The sequence below is a fragment of the Pithys albifrons genome, chromosome 2 (assembly GCF_047495875.1).
Source record: "Pithys albifrons albifrons isolate INPA30051 chromosome 2, PitAlb_v1, whole genome shotgun sequence".
Taxonomy (NCBI): domain Eukaryota; kingdom Metazoa; phylum Chordata; class Aves; order Passeriformes; family Thamnophilidae; genus Pithys; species Pithys albifrons.
This window is the reverse complement of record NC_092459.1, coordinates 81,260,798-81,281,874: the sequence shown is the minus strand read 5'-3', so window position 1 is coordinate 81,281,874 and position 21,077 is coordinate 81,260,798. Positions and strand designations below refer to the sequence as shown.

General features: G+C 39.0%; 1 protein-coding gene across 4 annotated transcripts in view; it reads right to left on the bottom strand.

Annotated features, from left to right (window-relative positions):
* Positions 1–21,023, bottom strand: part of CNST (consortin, connexin sorting protein) — a 51,251-nt gene extending 30,228 nt beyond the window's left edge. For all 4 annotated transcript variants that reach the window (XM_071575070.1, XM_071575097.1, XM_071575079.1 and 1 more), the window contains exons 1-2: positions 20,933–21,023; positions 5,327–5,764 (exon numbers count right to left, since the gene is read on the bottom strand). In XM_071575070.1, coding sequence (XP_071431171.1) covers positions 5,327–5,714 — 388 coding nt within the window. In that variant the 5' untranslated portion in view covers positions 5,715–5,764; positions 20,933–21,023. The remainder of the gene's footprint in view (positions 1–5,326; positions 5,765–20,932) is intronic.
* Between the last annotated feature and the right edge of the window lie 54 nt (positions 21,024–21,077).

The following is a 21,077-nucleotide window of genomic DNA, read 5'->3' as shown; positions in this document are numbered from 1 at the left end:
TTCAAGTTTAAGATTTAGGGCATAAGAAAGGCATTAGCCTGTCCACTGAAGGCTCCCCTGGTTTACTTTTGTTTATTTTAAACTCTTTATTAAGCAAACTATCCTGGTCAGGAGTACTAATAATCTCCATGGGTGGCTATTTTCACAAGGCTTACTGCCAGAAAAAACATGGGTGTAACTTCACATTGCTTTTTCAATAATAATGCACATCTCTGATTTTCCGGTATTTATTTGGGCTTCCTGTGGGCCAAAAGCAACAAGAGACATAACCAGATGCAAGATACAAACCAGGAAATACTTCTAGAGATGGAATTACGACTGTCTTTAAAAGCACAGGTTCCTGTTCAGCCCATGATCATGAAACCAGGAAAGAGGGTCCACATGTTCTGGCAAACCCTCCCTCTCAAAAAAGCAAGAAACCAAATGTCGCTTCAAACTACACTTTATTAAGCAGTTCATAATCACCTGTCATACCAAAACATGAACATTGACTGAAACATGCTCAATAGCAACTGTCATGGAAAACCTTCATTTAAATGTTATCATGACACTGTTGCTAACACGTCGTTTATAAACCACATTATTATTCCTACATACAGTTGAGCTGTCACTGACTTGGAATCAAATTTTACCCTCAAATTACTTCCCTGATTCTGAAAGGAAGACCTTATAGTCATACAAGTTAATTCTACCTTGTTTGATTCTTAATACAAGACAACATTTGCCTTTGTAGCACTATAAAAAAGTACTTTATTGTAACACTTAATAATGCTATTCACCATAAAGGTGTGATGGGCTAAGATCCCTACTTATTTAATTTTTTCTCCCTGTTCTTGAAAACAGCACACAATACCACTTTTTCCTGGAATCAATCAATCAATCAATCAATCAACAATCAATCAATCTTACTATCCAAAGCCAATGAATTTTTTTTTTTTTACTAAAGACTGATATCTTACATATATTTCATTTTTTAATAAGGAAGGATTCACTTTTTGGCTTTATAAAACTTTGCCCCACAGCAGAATGGAACCAAAGCCCCTGTGAAAAGACACAGAAGACATGATTGGCCAGACCTCTCACAAGGCACGGAGCAGAGAACTGGGTTGAAGTTTTGGCTCTGCTAGGCTCACAGATGTTTCAGCTGACACTTTCTATGCCCAGCTGGGTGTGCCAATGTTTCCTAAGACATGAGGAAAAGCAAACCTTCTCACAATTTCCCCAACAGTTCACAGAAGCAGCCCCATGTTTGCCAAAAGGTCAAATTTTGACCTTTGTGAATAAAAATGACAAACACATTTTTCAATATGCCTCAGATTCTTTTTATCTGTCAGTACTGCAAATATAGGAAATGAAGATGCTCTTCCCACTTGCCTAAAAATGAGTCAGAGGTGCAAGTACGAGGCATTTTCTATCAAAATACAATTATGGATATTGTCCTCTGTTTTTTAATTGAATTTTAATTTTCATATTGCAAAGCATTAGCTTAAGTAACCAGTTAACAGAAATTTCTAGTACAGAAAACATATGGCAATCTCTTTTTTTAAACATTTTTTGGTACTCAGTACCAGAAAGCTGGTTCAGATTGATTCATTCAAGAACTATTTAAAAAAGCCCAAAGGACCAAAAAAACCCCACCAGCAAGTATTTAAAAACCATTCATTTTTAAGAGAAGAGTTTTTAAAAGTGTTGGTGCTAAAGATACAGCGTTAACTGAGCAAACCCCAAATCATGTTTAGTGTGGCACAGAACCGCAAATAAAATAACATTGCTTTAATTTTCATATAATCTGACTGGCTTATATTGATCTATTTCATTTGCTTCAATATAGCAGTGCTTGTATGCCTCCCTGACATCCGATCCCGTCAGATCTCGGAAGCTAAGCAGGGTCAGCCCCGGACTAGTACTTGGATGGGAGACCTCCTGGGAAATGCCGGGTGCTGTAGGTTCTAGTCCTGAGGACTTCACTGTCACTGTCCAAGCTCGCTCGGCCGTGGCAGATGAACCTCAGGACTGAAACGGTGGGGCCAGTTCTGCGCACGCTGTGCCTCACCTAAAAAATCCACTGCACAGGCTGGAAGGGCACACCCACGTGGGGAGAGCCCTGCCCAAATCTTCGTTCGCGAAGTTTGGCCATACATACATACATACATTTGCTTCAACACCAAATCCATCCCAAACACACTACTTTCTCCCTTCCTCCACCTTCAAGCTGCTTCAAGAAATAAGTTGAATCATTTTCAGGACAAGTGTATGTTGCAGAATTTAACTTGTGGAAAAAAGATTCAGTGCCAGTTACCTTGCTATGCTACGTTAAGGAATTACACACTGATTTTACAATATTATGTTACTAGTTAAGCTAGGGCTGATCTTTTTAAAAAAGATGACTTTATTTTCAGAGAACAGGGAGAATTTCAAGTCCACATTTACAAAAATACACTGAAGCCGATGACACTTCATGATTTACTCTCTCTACTGCACTACAGTTAGTGTGGTCCATTACAAGGAATCACAGTATGAATAATCACCAAAGTTTCAATTCATCAATTTACATCAGTTCTTTGATTGCCAGTCCTCCTTAAACATACACAGGCATAGTATTTACAAAGCTATAATTAGTGTACAAAATAATTTTGAGAAAAAATTCGGATCTAGGAGCCATAGACTTGTCAATTTACTCCAATAAAGTCTATTGCAGCATCACGAGAGCTAAAAAGAGGTGCTTCTTCAAAAAATACATAAATGAAATCTTGGAATTACTTACCCTAGGACACAGAAATGGATACAAATAACCAAGTTTAAGTCAGTTGAGAAAAATACTCTAAGGTACTGCAGTCTATCAATTCCCACTTGGTAAAGTCCTGAATGAATAACTGCAGATGTCAAGCAGAACATGCAAATAAATCACTACATCTTTGTCCTTACACTCTCACCTATACACCCTCTATTGGCCACTGTCAGGAGGAGAATATTGAACTAGGTGAATCTTCAGGCAGGGATTCTTAACCTTGCATTCCAACCTAGTGAGAGTAGAAGCCAGGATAATTCCAGCTCCAACACATTCCAAACATCCACTGAATAATCAAACTTGTAATTGTTTATGTTTTATAAACAAACACTCATAGGGTTTCCAACATATTGCAGAGCAAGTGCTTCCTCTTTCTTCTAAAGTAAAAACGTTGACAGTGAAAGATTGGTTTCTCTCACGATCACCATTATTCTGCTAAGCAAGTACCAAGTAAGCAAAAATTAGTAAAACATAATTTTTCATATTCCATGTTGATTCCTTTAGTCATTAGCAAGAAGAGAAATATGAACAATATGCTTTAAAGTCAAATGTCATCTTTTCCAGAATGACAACATTCAACAGCAACCCTAACAGGTGTCCTTGTAGAGAAAGAGAAAAAGATTCATAAATCTCTTGTTTAATTATGAGTGAAAATAACTCATCCTTGATTTCTCAATGCTTAAAAATATTTTTTTTAAAAATTCACCATAATACATGCCATACAAAATTTTGTTTGAGATTCCAGCTTGTTTTTGTGGTGCTCTGCTGTCACCCACTCGGGGATCTTCCACTCCAGTTTGACTATTCTCTCCTTTAACTCTGAGTTGGTATAAAGACCTGAAAGCTAGTTTGGTTCTGTCACATACTCAGGAATCATTTAAAATACCTGGTATTGCAAATTAAAAGGAAGATTGTCACTAGATAAAGACATTTGCAGCATCAAGAAATTGTGACACAGTCACTGCATTGCGTGGAAACAGAAGAATCATCATATGAAAGTATCTATAAAGCTAAATGTATATTAGCCCATAAACAATGGGAAATACAAAGTAATTTTATATTTTCATCTTCCTCTGCAACAATCAAGATTCTTTATTAATAAAGTAGTAAGAGTTTATTCATAAGAATTCAACAAACCTCTAAATAGTATTTTGCATGCAGGATGTTCTTTGGTGTGGTGTTTTACACTGGTAGATTTTTTAATTCAATTTTTTATTATTTCAGAATTCCGTTTTTTGTTTTAAAACCTCCTTCTACTGTGGACAGCTCATTTTGTGGTACTTCTGCATCAGTTTATTGCATTTATCAACAATAATACAATCTAATGAAGAGAGGATACAAGCAAAGTTTAACTTTCAGTATTTAGGTGAGTTTTTTCTTTTTCCTCCTCTCATTGTGCTTCAGATACCTCTGTCCACACAGAAGTATAACTTCTCATCAACTTGTTTTTTGTTATTCCAATCACACAGATTACTGATTCTTAATTATTTCTGCTAATCTCATTTTAATTATTTTATGCTGTTATTAAACCTTAAATCTACAGATGAAATATATACTTAATAAATGGTGCAGCAAGTTACTGAGAAATCATTCTCGCTACATGACAGGTTTCAGAATGCTCTTATCTCTACTAAAAAATATATTATTTCTGTTCTAGATTTTTTTGTACAAGATACAGAATGCAAGTATTCTTCCCTTTCCCATCTTTACCTATTTTATCATCCCTTAAAATCAAAATTGGTTTTCAGATTAGGTGACAAAAGACTTGCCATTTATGCAGAATATTGCAATCTATTTCAAAATGCAAGAGGAAAACCAAGCATGAATCAGTTTTTCCAAGTAGCTTTCAAAGAAACTTATGCATGACACACACGGATTAGGCAAAAACCTAACTAAAACCACATCATGTTACAGCAAATTGTACTCAAGAAGGGATAGAAGGATCTTAGCTAAGAACATGTAATAAACATTAAAATTTGTTTACCCAATTCATATCCAACCTCTAAGGAAATAGTAACATCAAAAATTGATAGGAACACATTTTCTAACAGTTCATTACCAAAACCACACATCCTACAACTATCTACTAAGCTTTGAAAAATGTAAGTAAGTTTGGACCACAGCAGGCCAAGATCAAATCTTGAGACTGGATCAAGACACCAAAATCTTGCACTCAATCACAATGTTCAAATGAGCAAACCCATAGTGCCTGAATGTCTGTCCCTTTTGATTTGGAAGTCAGCTCAATTTTCATACTGAAACCGTGTATCTCCCTCTGTTTGTGCTTACTTGATGTGTTACACTTTCTGCACAGCTACTGTTTAAATCCAGAAGGTGGAAACATCTAGAGTTGAATCTGATTAAGAACTATTAGCACTCCCGGAAAAAAGTAAAATAAACCAAACCCCACCAAACCTTTAGTGAAATGTTAAAAATAATTAGTATGACAATTGAAATACAATTTTCTTACTAACTCACAGATTTAAAGTATAGTGTTATCTTTTTAAGTAAACAGAAGGAAAAAAATAAGTAATGTACCTTTAGATTTTTTACTGGAGCTTCTTCTGCTTCTTGGACTTCTTTTCCCACCTGGCTGTTTTTCTGTAATAGGCTTTTCCTCCAGCTGGGGGTCCATATGGACATTTACAGATGTCCTCTCAGTCTCACTCTCCTTACAGCTTGGGATACAGTCTCCACTGTCCATATTCTCATTATTATTGATGTTATCCTGTTCACCTTTATCCTGTCGTCCCATAGCAATGCTGCTACTGGTCAGAACTTCATTCCCATCACTGTCAAGTTGATTTTCATTTTCATCAGCCGAAGGAAACAAATGTGACGCCAAATTTTCCACCCTATAGTTAGCAGTAAGACTGTCCTTTGAGTCTATTTGCAAATCATTGGGTGGAAATTGTCTGTCATCCATTAGAGCGTTACTTGTTGAACCACTTAATCTCCCTCCAGATATTTTTAGACCTAAAATATAAAACCAGAAGCAGCATTTATAATATGTGTAACATAAAAGATAAATAACCTCAGCCAATGCCAGCTGACAAAGATTCACATTAGCCAAGCGACACAGGTTAAAAGTATGGGGAATTTCTTTCATACAGCAATGAATTGATTCATGTAAAGTCTTAAAGCAAAGGATATTTATCCACAAAATAAACCCCGTAAAGTTGTATTTTATCCAATTATAATAAGTTCCACTTGATACCCAAATCCCTGCAAAAATCCCTCTCAAAAAAAGTACTTTTGGTGTGCACTTGGAAGCTTCCAATAAAGGGTTACTTTATCCATCCATCCATCCATCCATCCATCCATCCATCCATCCATCCATCCACCTACCTACCTATCTCCCTCTCTCTCTCCACTAGGGTTGTTTTGAGAGGTTTTTGCAGGAATTTAGGCATCACAGTTACCTGGCCAATAGCACAGCTGATCTTTACGGAAGTGCTCAGTGTTACAGACGAGATAATGAGAAAAACAAAAAGATAAACAGAAACCACCCTATTGTACATCCTCCATTCCCCCCTGTCCACCTCCCCCTCCTCCCTGCCTTAAATCCATGGCTAAAACAAAAGCATTCTTGTCACATAAGATCATAGGTTGCTGGAAACAAAAATAAACCGGGAGGAATAAATGTACAACAAGGCTTGATTCTGTCAGTGATGGTTATCAGATCAAACCTGCAAACACATTAACTTTGTTACAAGAATTAGATTCAAGTACAACCTGTTTATTGACTCCAATGGTCACATTATTTTCAAGAAAACATTCAACATGTCTTTAGTATACACAGAAGCAGATGCTTTGTTAATAAAAACCCTAATCCTCCCACCTACTCTCAGTCCTCCCACCTACTCTCAGCAGGAGTCAATCTTCGCTTTTTGTGAGCAGGCAACTCCAATCAATGCTGCAATTAGACGCATTCATGGGAACAAAAGAGGGTAACTTAGCAGAAGAGCTACATGTTACTTGGACAGGACTGTTATTGTATCAGTTCCTATCTTTAGCCTTTAGCAGCACGGCAATACTGCTGCTTTAACTCAGCCATTATATATATGAAATTCAGCTTCACTGTGTACATCTCACCAGATTTAGCTCACTTGTTTTAAATAGTGAAGCCAAAAGTCATCAAGCACTCTTGTATTACAGAAGAGCTTAGATAAGCCTCCCACAGCAGCTTCCTGTGCCTTCCTTTAAATGAAAAAACATTTGAGGATACCTCTATTCACCAGCCTTTCTTAACGCTTACAACCAGCAATACATAACTGAAGTAAGTGAAATACACACTTGCTAAATACTCCATATAATGTTTCATTTTACTTGCTAGAAGAATTAAAATTGTAGAAAAATGGATAAAAGAAGTCCCAAAGAGTGACCAGATTTTCCTTCATACACATAAACATATTTCTGTTAAAGATTATGAAAAAGGGTTTCGTCAAATTATTTCTCCACCATCTTTGTAGTTGCTAAAAGGACTGGGGGGGGGGGGGGGATTAAAAAAAAAAGAGAGAAAACATCACTGCTATCTTAGAAAAGGTATAAGAAGGAGGACTGAGGGAGCTACAGGCTGCTCTACTTCACCTCTATTCTTGGAAAGTGATACAGAAACCATTTTCAAACACGCAAAGGATAAAAAGGACATCAAGAGTAGTCAGCACGGATTTGTGATGGGTAAATGGTGCTTAACCAGCTTGATAGGCTCCTACAGAAAGCTGGCTCGCTCAGCAGAGAAGGGGAAAATAATGGGCGCTGTTTGCTGTGACTTTGGCAAGACTTTGGACACTGTCTCCAATAACATCCTCACACACAATTATACAAAATACAGCCTGGATTAAACACAGTGCTGAGTTCCAGGGAAGGATGTAGAGGGAGAAAATCCACCACCAGCTGGACAACAAAACAGCAAAAGTCAGCACCACCCAGGACAACTCCATCTCTGCTTCCAGCCTGAAGAACTTGCTAACCACTTCCAGCCATACCAGTCCAACCAAAAATATTGACTGTCCTGTAATGTATAAGGTGAGCAGGGCAGGTTTAGACTGGAAAATAGAAAGCATTTCTGTACTGAGAGTGTGATCAAACACTGAACAGGCTTCCTAGAGAGGTGGTCAATGCCCCAAGCCTGTTTAAGAGGCATTTGGACAATGCCCTTTACAGCAGCCTTTAACTTTTGGTCAGCCCTGAATTCCTCAGGCAGTTGGACTGGGTGATCACTGTAGGTCCCTTCCAAAGGAAATATTCTATCCTAGTCTAGAGTAATGAATAGTATATTAGAGATGCAAGTTGCATTTTCCTTTGGCAACCACATAATTGGTTTTCCTTGAGCACCAGAAAAAGAGGGGAACTCCAAGGAAGATATGTATCTTGAGAATGCATCTATTCATTAGAAGGGTGCTCCTTAATCAAGCCATTTTCTCTCAAAGATAGTTAAACACAAAATGAAAGGTTAAAAGGAGGACAGAATTTTAATCAGACCAGAAAGAATCAGAAATAGAAGATATTTTTACAGGCACCCACACCATAGTTATGTTGATTTAATAACTGTTCTAAAGCATTAAAAATAAATCCCAAACACAATGTTAAACTTGAAAGGTTCACTTGTTACTCTTACTACCATACGCAATAGTAACTACTGCTGCCCTCACCAGCTCATAGATTAAATAATGCATTAAACAAATGGCTGAAGTAAATTGCCCAATGCCAAGCAGAAATTAGTTTTAAGAGCAATAATTAAAAATCAGGATGTCCTACCACCACTGTCTTACTTCTATCCATAGACAACAGTTTATCCTTTCAACAGGCAGCACAGGGAAACAGAAATATGAATGCAGTCGAACAAGGTGTTTCCTATTAGATTGTGCAAAATGAGAAAAGATGCTTTTGACAAGTGACATTTTCTGTAGAGGAAGCTAACGTTTTGATAGAAAATGTTAACTCATTTCCTTTGAGCATCTGGCTAAAATGATTGTCCCTCACTAGCTGAGAGGCTGGAGTTCACAAAATTTCTTAGTTCACTGCTTGAAACTCGGTATTTCTGCAAATAAAAGTAGCCTCTTTCCCCCTTTCACTGGTTGCCCAAAATTGAAATAAAAGCTAACACTGATTAGACCTGTGCTGACCTCTGTTAAAAGGTAGTGATGAATGAAAGTGTTTCAATTCCAGTTGCCACTCAAATTCATATGATTGGCACATGTAATCATGGTGATTACAGCACACATGAAAAACAAAATTGAAAATATTTGGCAAGCATCTAAAAGAAAAAGTGTGTATTGACGAAATTAGTTGCATGTTTATTTACTTTAGGACAAACAATATAAATATGTACATTAGATAAACATCATGGCCCTCACTTCTGTTTTAGGTCAATTTCTATTTTGAAAAGCCCATGCTCATCAGTGTTCTCTTGTAATTCATACAACTTCACAGAATTTCATCAGCTTTCTTAGTTACTCACTTTTGTGTGTGTACAAAGACTTTTTTCCATCTATCCTTACTATAGAAATATAACTAAAAATACAGTTGTTTGGATTGTACTTTGAACTAAAAAACAAAACAATGCCCTCCCCCCCCCCCCGCCCCCCCCCCCAAAATTAGTAAGAACTGGGATCATTCCTGACCTGGCGCAGATGAAAACTGAAGAGCATTAAGAACAGAACAAAGCAAAGCCACAGGCAAACAGTATCACCATCCCTAAACCTTCACACTAATACAGCTTCTCTGTCCTGGAAAGCTGGTGGGGTTTGTGAGTGTTTACTGAGCACATAGCATAGTATTTCATTCACTGATCTTGGAAGTATTTACAGAAGAGATCAAGATCATAACTACCTGAAGGGAAGTTCTAGCCAGGTGGGGGCTGGTCTCTTCTCCCAGGCACTCAGCAATAGGACAAGGGGGCACGGGCTCAAGCTCTGCCAGGGGAAATTTAAGTTGGAGATCAGAAAAAATTCTTTCCAGAGAGAGTAATCAGGCATTGGAATGGGCTGCCCAGAGGGGTGGTGGATTCACCATCCCTGGAGGTTTTTAAACTGAGATTGGATGTGGCACTGAGTGCCATGATCTGGTAAAGGGACTGGAGTTGGACCAAGGGTTGGACTTGATGATCTCGGTCTTTTCCAATCCAATTGATTCTATGAGTCTATGATTGTACCTTCTAACATTCAAAAAGTTTACATTAAATTGGATTTTTTATTCCATTTGACTGCCTTCATATAGCTCCTCTGCCAAAACCACTACTTTCTCTCCCTCATTCCACTCAACTATTTTATGCTAATTAAAGAGATTTAAGTCTTTTAATTCTTTGAAAGACAGCTTCCCCATTATCACCTGCATTGCACTATTTAAAATGAATGGGCTTTTCAGATTGGCTCCCAGTGTTGCTTCTATGCAAACTTTAATGATAAAACACAATAGCTGTACAAAATCTGCAGTTATAAGCATTTCTGAGGATTTAATTCCAAATTAATTGTAGCAATAAGTGTTCCAAAAAGAGTAACATGAAATTCACTAAGACAAACAGAATATCCCATATCTTTTGGAATAAATGAAGCACATCTATGTGAAATAGGGATTAACCAGTTATTTTGTTCTAATGAAACGCATCTCATATTGAGATACCAAACAAAAAACTGAGCAAGAGTCCAAGTGGACTTTTTCTCCTGAGATATAATACAGTAAGTGTAACAGACATGTGAGAATTCATTATGTCCTACCAGACACTAATCAATGACAATCATGTATTTTGGTTTTGTGCACAATATACACAGAACAAAGAAGAGAACCGGGATCACAGGGAGTTTTAGAGAGGAAGCAACAGCACTACATGTGGCAACAGCTATTCAGTCTAGGAAAGGTTGTTACATTAACAACCAAACAGGCTGTCTAGAGATGTTGTGGAATCCCCACCCTTGTAAAGAAGGAATTAAGCAAGTCTCAGGTTTAAGGAGAAGTAAAAAATAGACAGTACCTAGGATTAAAGGAATTTAATTTTCTTTATTGTTGCAGGGGTCATGTCATTTTTTTTCCTTTTTTTATTTAAATACAAGCAGCTTTACAAGTCTTCAAGAAAAAAAACATCAAGCCAGTTCTGGGAAAATGAAACAAGTATCATTGTGTTTACAGAGCTGTTGCTTCTACCAATAGAACAAAAAAGTAAAACTGTAAAAATACTAAGATTTAAAGAATGACTAAACCTACGCCATATATTTCCAAAAAGAATAAATCTGTTGATTTTTCTGATAGCTGGTATACATTACAAGAGCATATTTAAATGTTAGTGTCTCCTTTCACATTGATAAAGTATCTTCCACAAACTAATATAAAGCAATGTAAAAACTACCATGGCCACACACAATCAAAACATCTATTACAAATTCTTTTTACTGCCCATTAATGTTCACACAGAAGGAAGAAGGTTGATGTTACTTTATGAACAATTATATTTACTACCAAAATGAAGATTCAGTGATGAAGAGGAAACTCTAAATGATGGAGTAGCTACATGACACTATGTAAAAAACTACATACAACAGCATTACAAGTTCATTAGCTTGCAAGAAAAAAGGCCAATGCCTACTATGCTGTTACAGAAGCCAAGAAACAAAAAGCCCATGTGTTCTTTAGAGAAGGGCAAGTGCAACTTCTCTACAGCTGTTGCTTCTTTGTCTGATGTGGAAGCCAAGATATACATAAAGAAACCCACAATATTATCATAGAATCATAGAGTAGAATCATAGAATCGATTGGGTTGGAAAAGACCTCCGAGATCATCAAGTCCAACCCTTGGTCCAACTCCAGTCCATTTACCAACTCATGGCACTCAGCGCCACGTCCAATCTCAGTTTAAAAACCTCCAGGGATGGTGAATCCACCACCTCTCTGGGCAGCCCATTCCAATGCCTGATTACTCTCTCTGGAAAGAATTTTTTTCTGATCTCCAACTTAAATTTCTCCTGCCAGAGCTTGAACCCATGCCCCCTTGTCCTATTGCTGAGTGCCTGGGAGAAGAGACCAGCCCCCACCTGGCTAGAACTTCCCTTCAGGTAGAGACAGTGATGGGGTCACCTCTGAGCCTCCTCTTCTCCAGGCTAAACAACCCCAGCTCCCTCAGCCTCTCCCTATAGGACTTGTGCTCCAGTCCCTTCACTAGCCTTGTGCCAGAGTGTCCTTGCCTCACCACAACCAAGAAGAGTACTAGTTGCTGAAGATGTGCTTGACCATGACGGAACTTGCTGCACAAGGAAGGAGACAGCAAAGGTGGTAGGCAATTCACCTAAGCTGTAATCATCTCACAAAGCCAGACCACTTCTAGCTGGCAGAATTCTGCTCTGCATTGTGTTTTATGTGCAAAACAATGGTTAGAATGCTGCTGTTTCAAAAGGAAAGGAAATAAAAATATTTGTATGTTTCCATTTTCCAACCTGACATCTCTGTGGAAAAAACATTACTGTGTTCCTGTGCTGTCTCATAGCACAGCCTCATTAGTAGTTTATCATTTCAGGAGATAGTCTTACATACAATCCCATTACTGGATAGCCTCACTATGAGAGAATCTCATTAAATTATACTAACTGTTCAGTTTCCCCTGTTTGGCTTTAAAAAATGTACTAGGGGTAAAAACATCTTTGTTTGTGTTTTCTACTTCTGTGTCAGATGCACAGGTTAGGAGGTCTATTTCTTCAAATGTGATAAGTCTGCTGCTCTCCAAGAAGTATCCAGACACAGCAATGGTTTATCTAATTTCACAGAATTTAAAAAAAGGTCTGGGCAGTCCTGTGGTGTAAAGGAGAGCACTCTGGACTCTGAATCCCAAGGTCCTGAGTTCAAGTCTCAGTGGGACCGTCCCCTGGCAGTTCAATGCCTCCCTGCCATCCCATCCCATCACATCTCGGATGCTCAGCAGGGTCAGCCCCGGTTAGTACCGGGTGCTGTGACAGTCCCGAGGACTTCACTGTCACTGTCCAAGCTCGCTCGGCCGTGGCAGATGGACCTCAGGACTTAAATGGTGGGGCCAGTTCTGCACACGCTGTGCCTCACCTAAAAAATCCACTGCGCAGGCTGGAAGGGCACACCCATGTGGGGAGAGCCCTGCCCAAATCTGCGTTCACGAAGTGTGGCCATACATACAAAAAGGTCTGAGTGTGAACTGTTTGGTGGTTTGGCATTTGCTGACATTTCTCAAGTGGCAGTGGCATTTAAAAGCACGATGATCTTCACATCTATAATCAGCAGGAACAGTGAGGTTTAGAGAGGAAGTTACACATGCTATTTTCAACTTCTAAGCTTCCAAGTCATACTGCTTATTCACAGCTTTAATAAACAATGATAAACATATACTGCCAGGCATAATCTACTATTCCACATTTAACATTACTATAAAAACACATTTCAGTCAGCAGCCAAATACAAGAAGTTTGTCTGGGAAGAAATAGCAGCTTTTAGTAGAACATATGACAGAGCTCTGTCAAAAATTTCACACAAACAACCTCTTTGTCGGCACTCAAAGTACACAATGATCATTCCCCCAAGTGTCTGAAAAGTTTTGGGCTTCAAGCTTTGCTAGAGAAAAATTTACTGAATATTATAAGAATAAAAGGTGACCTCACCCTTTAACGTGTTCATTTTTTGTTCTTGTCTGCAGCAAAACACCAGAATATACCTAAGATACGTGTAGAAAAGCAGTAGAATAGACTGCTTTAGGAGAATGGAGTATTCTCATCCCTGCAGCTCTTTTATAAATAGTTAGGCAAACATTGGTCAGAAATAACCTATGAGTAACTGGTCTTGCCTTGGGATGCATGAACCTCCTTTAAAGTCTTATGAGAAGTAGCAATTTGCCTTTTTTGACTTTTGTATTGTCCTTCTAACTGAAGGACAGATTTGTGTTGCACTACAGTGCACAAGTTTGATTACAAAGCATAGCAAAAATTAAAAACTTACCACTAGTATAATTTATGCATCTTTTCTAGGATAGGTACCTTTTTCTTAGAGGGAAAAAAAACAGTCCTGCAAATCCACACAGAGTATGTTTATGAGAACTAATCAGCTCAACTCACTCTTATCCAAATCTTTCATTTACAAGGACCTGAGAAAGCTGACAGATCCCACCACCTCATAAGAGGTTACTAAAAACATACAATGATATAAAATCTCTAATGATCTCAAGAAAAAACTTTAAATGTACATGAACATGTGGAGATGATAGAACAGTCCCTTTAAATGGAAATGATAGAAGAATGAGGCAATTATCTAAAAGCTGCCCAACTGAAGAGACAAGAATGTTAAAGACTTGCTAATAGTTAAATTTCACAATGAGATCCAATTCTATACTTCTTATGTACTGAGGAGGGATGAGCAAGTTTTATAGCCCCCAACAATACAAAGAAAATTAGCATTATCAGAATATTCAGTGAGGTCCAAAATCACATCTAGGCCAGAAGCAACCACAAATAGAATGGAAAACTATCCATAAAAGTTATGAAACAATTCTTATTTATAAGTGTTACGTACTTGCAGTCCCTTGGTTATCAGGTCTGCAGGTCCAGCCAGAAGGTTATGAACAGAGCGAATTGTTAAAGCTTCAACAATTGTCATCAGTAGAAAATCAGAATATCCAGGAGCTCTACCAAAACCTTGCATCAGTTTGTTTTAAGTGTCTGAATGGAAGGATGGTCTAGTTTCTACATTATGCATTGTCAGATATGAATGACTGAGATCAATCCCTTCTTTGCTCTGAACCTGCTCTATGAACTCAGTCACATTGTCACATCATCTGTAATGCATATTTTAACTACAAAATGCTGCTTTATTACAGTTGGATGTAGCAAAGATAAATACAGTTAAATGATAAATATATGTGAAATAAATATTTTGGTAAAGGAGACCATACAAGGACTGTAAAGGTATGATACACATGTTTAAATTTAGTCTCTTGGTTTTTTTCTTGGGCCTTAAATGCATGAGCAAGAACTCAGTTATGTATAAACCAGAAGAGACCTGTGTAAAGCAAATCACAACCCCACAAAAAATTAATCACTGGTGTAACTTGATTGAAGTTAATGAAGGTGAAATGACTTAAACCCAGAGGTGAATTTAGCCTTAAGTGCTGATTCAACTCTGCTTTCCAACAGGAAGTTATTAAGGTAAATTCATTTCAGCTCTAATTGAGTAAATAAATGCTGGGCTATGTGAGCTATCTCTAACAATTTACACATACATTTGATTAATAGAACAAAGCACAAAGTTATCAGTTTCTACACTGGAATTTGAATGTATGCTTGCAATACCTATGCCTGTAAACAGAGATGTAGTTTGTTTTAGATCAGTTTTCAGAAAACTCCTATCATTAAGGCCACTTTAGTTTCCATCAAAAGAAAAAAAGATCTTTTTATTACAAAGTCATAAATACCACAAAGGGACTGGAGCACAAGTCCTATGGGGAGAGGCTGAGGGAGCTGGGGTTGTTTAGCCTGGAGAAGAGGAGGCTCAGAGGTGACCCCATCACTGTCTCTAACTACCTGAAGGGAAGTTCTAGCCAGGTGGGGGTTGGTGTCTTCTCCCAGGCACTCAGCAATAGGACAAGGGGGCATGGGCTCAAGCTCTGCCAGGGGAAATTTAAGTTGGAGATCAGAAAAAAATTCTTTCCAGAGAGAGTAATCAGGCATTGGAATGGGCTGCCCAGAGAGGTGGTGGATTCACCGTCCCTGGAGGTTTTTAAACTGAGATTGGACGTGGCGCTGAGTGCCATGATCTGGTAAATGGACTGGAGTTGAACCAAGGGTTGGATTTGATGATCTCGGAGATCTTTTCCAACCCAATCAGTTCTATGATTCTATGAAAATCTGGCTTCAGTACTGTAAGATGGTAAAAACCGTATTTCACTTGCAACCCAAAGCAAGACAGTTTCAATGGTATCAAGGCAGGGGTTTCATAGCCTATAATGACATTGAATGATTATTATTTCTCCTTATGTTACGTATGTCATATCTCAGTGCTAAAGTAGTAGACTTTAACAGTCTTCCATAAGAGAAATCCAGATATGAAATTAAGCAGCTACCAAAACAACATTAGACAAAGGGTAATTTTATATGCCAACGTTCATATAATCTTCCTGGAACCAAGTGAGTAAGCTCTACCCTGTGCATATTGCTTTATTCTATAAACATGATTCTGTGTCAAGAAGGATGCAAAAGTGTTACTGAAGAACTTACAAACTTGTAATTCCAAGACACACGCATCCCAATTTGTTTATTTTCCCACTGGTCAACTGTAACACTGTAGCAACAGAATGAACAACACCTGAACTGTGATGCAGGTCCAGCTGAAATGTATGGGCTAAAGTAGTAAGACCATCATGCCCTCACTTTGAGGCCAAAAGCACACAAAATTCCAAATTTCAAACATTAGGAAAGCACCTACAACAGATATTACAAATTTCCATATTATTTCAATAACATATTCATCACGTGAACCCAACATGCTCATATAACAGAGATTAAACAAATGCCAAGATTAAGTTTAGGTCCTTATTTATTTATTTTAAACATAATGTTATTTTGAATTAATCTGAATTTGCTCTGCAGTGGAATATGAATGTTCCAAACAAAAAAAGAAAACTAAATTAATTGCACAGACAGGGAAAAGCAGAGTTAAAACTCACATTCTACGGCCATGCAATACCAGTTCAGTTGGGACAGGAGGAACACGGTATTGCAACAACAGCAGGAAAAACTCCATGCTCCTGAGCAGCTCTATTCCTCAAAATCAAGCATGGAACACACCAAAATTTGTCTACAGAAACATCTGGCACTAAGATCACTAAAAGCTCTACATTTTTCTTACCAATTAGCCAGACACTTTCAAAGGCTTCATGGTTATACTCTTAAACAGGTAAGTAAGTAAAAGAGTAGTAAAATCTTCAGCGTGCCAAGCTCTTGAGCAAGGTAATGCTGCAAAAGCCTTCAGAATAAAGACTTAGGACAAGAGATGCACACAAACATGTACTAAGTGAATTTGAGTCAGCAGAACACGTTCACCAGAATTAAAAGAAGAGGAATCCTGGGAGAAATAAACAGAAAAGGCACCTATTTGAATGTTTTCACTCCTGTCCGCACAGATTTAACAGGACTTTTTTCCTGCATGCACACCAAAAATATTTGCAGTAAATTTAGTGCTGATGAAAGATGCCAGATTGATAGCCCTAGGGACTGAATTTCTCTGTATACACAGAACATAAAGCACAGAGTGAGAAAGTTTGTACCCCTGCCAAAATGCCTTACAATACACAGCTTATGCAACCATCCTCACACCACAGAACCCTTTGCCTCTCCGCTGAAATGTCAAAAATATTGCTGCTTAGTGTTCATTATTAGAGAACTAAAACATGTACAGTGTTTTAGCACCTGTAGGGACAGAATCCAAGGCATCTGCTCATTTAAAAATGTTTAATTTTATGCTTAATGGCTCTTTTGTCAGCTCTGAACTTTGCTGTAGTGTTTGCAAGGCTGCAAAGTTAATCTGCACCTGGTATGAAAATGCTTTCCTACTAAACAGCATGTTATTACATGTGAAAAATAGCAAAGGAGAAGTGGTTTAACATTTTTTTCCCCAGATAAACTTATATTAACATACACCTAATGCTCAGAAATTATCTCAAAGGAGAACTTATTTGATCATTTCACTGAATTGGTACCCGGGCACTCACCCTCCAGTGATCTGCACAACTGATCCAACCAACTTATAATGGACAGTAACTCCCTATTAATCAGGTTTTCAGCACTAGGCTGGAAGCTACACTGTCACATGGACCAGGCAGGCTTCCAAGGAACTTTGGATTCTTATTTCCCTTTCTACTAATAGCTTGGCCAAATGGCAGAAAAACAACCCCCCTCCCCGGCCCCTGCCTCCCATCCAAGTGTCAAGCCATTTTTAATTGTCAACAGATGACATATAGGAAAGAAATAAGATTTATAGACATAAATACAAAATTGTTGACCTGATTATAAAGACTGACTTTCATTTCAAATGAAGACGTCCAATACAATCCCCAGGTTGCAAACTTAATGGATCTCAAGCCAGATTGTGGTATAGGATTAAATGTTACTTCAGTTCTTGGGAGATTTCCTTTGTATACATATGGGCTTGGAGTGGGGGAGAGCGATGAGAAGAAAACATGAGAAAAGAATGAGGCTGCTCTCTGACTGATTTTTTAAAAAAACTACTCATAGAGACTCTTTTCCTGAGTGTGCAGCGCTTATAGCACTTTTGAAGGAATCTCTTACCACTTTTTACTGTTATCCTTTGTCACCAACCAAAATACTACAACAAAATTATTCAAGTATGCTGAATAAAATAAGTGAAAATGATAATTCTGTGGCATTCTGCATCTCAGCAAGGCAGAAACGTTTCTGCCAACTCAGGCGTGTAGCAGGTTATTTTATTTTCACATTACTGAAGCAAATACGCTTAAGTGATTCTTCCAGCTCTTTTCCTGAGCATCAATTCTGTTGTAAGCTTCTTTTAAAATTCACATTAGAGATGGTATTTGGTAACAGGGAAACCTTTCCAACTTAATCTGTATTCTGAGCCAAACAGGAAACTCTAATGGTAAGTATCACTACCAGGACAAGGAAAAATATGATCCTGCAAATTTCCATTCACCTATGGCCCATGTTTCTTTGTGCAAGATGGAAATTCTACCAAACCTGTACTTAAAATGAAGTATGAGCATAAGAATGTGGAAAACTGGGATCAAGACTTACGTACTATTGCAATTTTCACCTTTACACAGAAATGACTGTCAATATTTACTATGGCTAAGTGGTTAACACATAGCAAAATAATATCAAAAGACTAATCCTTTACTATTAACTTGAAAAATAAGCTTTAAATTGAGCCAAATAAAGGTAAATGCAAAAGATATTTAGAACCATTGAGAAATAAAATATCTCTTTACTATCTTTTTGACGCACACAACTAATGAGCTCTTTTGGTTCAAACACAGACTGGAATCCAAACAAACAGGTAGCCCTTTTGATTTCCTCTGATTTATTTCAGAAAACAATAATTAGGAGGAAACAATAATTTCAGAGCACCCAACAATGCATGTGAATTACAAAGACATAAGACTCTATGAGGTAAGACTGTAACTTTAAATATTTGCATGTGGTGATAGCTGGATTAAATTAGAAAATATATGCCATGATCAGCCATTAATGTAAAAATAACTGCTCAAATGTCCCTGTGATACACTATAATGTATTCAACAACTATCTGCATTGTATTTTCTAAAAAAAATATGTATATAACTCACCATTTTCCTGAGGTTTCAACAGTTTCTCAAAGATAATTATCAGGTTCTAAAGAGATAGTCCTTTATGCATGGAAGATTCAATATATATCTGGCAGTTCTATGAGAGGGGAAAAAGTCCCCAAACAAGTTTAACCTATAGAGATCTGTAGTTCAATCCAAGGAATTGCTAAGCTAAAGTAAATAAAGATATGTGGAAGAGTGTGTAATTTCTAGTATATAAAAAATTGTCAGGGCACTTTGTCTTTAATTAGCAAACACTCCTCTAAATAGTCTCAATTACTCTGAATATCCCATTCAGTGATGAGCCCAGCACTCCTGAGTGCTCTGACTGGCAAAAATAAATTTCAAAAATTAAAATTAAAACTATACCTAATCTTTCTGTGGCCAGAGCTGTCAATAAGTTCTGATACGGAATGCGGAAATAGGACATGACTAAACACTTACTCTAAGAAACCAAGTTCTGCTTGATGTTCTAAAAGTCCTACAAATTACTGAGTTATCAGACTAATTAGTAAGAGAGGGGAAAAGCTATTAAAAACATAAAGTCCAGTTTAAAAATGGATTGAGGTCTATCCCATCATCCAGCTGAACAGTCTGTCCATTTCCCTTAAGGCACAGAGAAAACTATTACAGCACTCAGTAGAAAAGCAGATATGAAGAACTGCTGCATTTGACAAGGTATTTACAATCTTTTCTAAATTAAGCCCATCCCCTCTTCACGCCACATGCAGATCTGCCAAAAAGAGAAAACCAAAGCCACAATTTTCTGTCCCAGTTTCTGTTTATGAGAGATATGTCAAACAAAATGACTTTGTTTGGTTAAGTAGGCACGTGTTAATCTCTCAATTTACAAACAGAGAAATGAGACATAAGAAACTAAGCGATTTCACAAATTTATACAGAAAGTCTACTTCTGACCCGTTAATTTGAAGACCTGTATACACTGCGATTGCCAGGTCTCTCTTGCTTTCTTCACAGACTAGACACTTTTGGGAGGATTCTCTCTCCCTTTCCCCATCACGCTGCGGCCATTCACCTGCCACTGACAGGTTTCAGCACAGTATCACTGGAAGATGAACTGCAGTTTTTCAGAGCTTAAAAACGTTTTGAAGATGTTCTTAGAGTTATTTCTCGTTAGGGCAATAGAGACACTGCTGAAAGAACAACGTCGCTGCTATTAAATTAGTGGGTTAACCTAAAACGCAATTGCAACAAGGCACGGAGCAGAAAGAAGCCGACAGGGACCGATGCCGGAGCAGGATCCTGCACCTGCTCAGGGCGGCAAGGCGATACAAACAACCGAGTCCCGGAGTGACTATTTGCTGCAAACGCGGACATCAAAGACTCCCGTGAAACACCCAGGCAAACCTCAAACTAAATACGTAGCTCCTGGGACTTCAGCAGAGCACCGAGCGCACACATCGCTCCGCGGAGCGCCCAGCACAGCGTTCCTGGCCGGCCCGACCTCCCCTCCCGAGCCAGCGACACACGCCCCACCAGCCCTCTCCCTGCTCCGCTCTAGGGGCTCCGCCACACGCCCCAGCCCTCTCCCCGCTCCGCTCCAGGGGCTCCTCGCCGGGGAAGGAGCCGCAGCGCCGGCACCCGCCCATCCATCCCGGCTGAGGCGGGCAGGGCGCCCAGCGCCACCCGGACCGACACCGGCACCGGCACCTCCGCGCCGTCCACCCGGCGGCCCTGGCGAGCCCCTGGGGCTCCCGGCGGCGGCCGGGACGAGTAGGAGGCGGCGGCAGGCGAGGCACCGGGAGCAGCATCCCCCGTTCCCCTGCTCCTTCTCCTCCTGCGGGCACGGCGCTGTCAGCTCAGCTCACCTCAGCGGCGCGGCGGCTCCGGCGGCCGGGCCCCGGCGGCCGGCATGGCGTGGGGCGAGGAGCTGCGGTGCCGCAGGCTGCCGGCGGCGCGGGGCGGGCACCACGGAGCGGGGGGAGGTGGCAGGAGCAGAGCCCACCCCGGCGG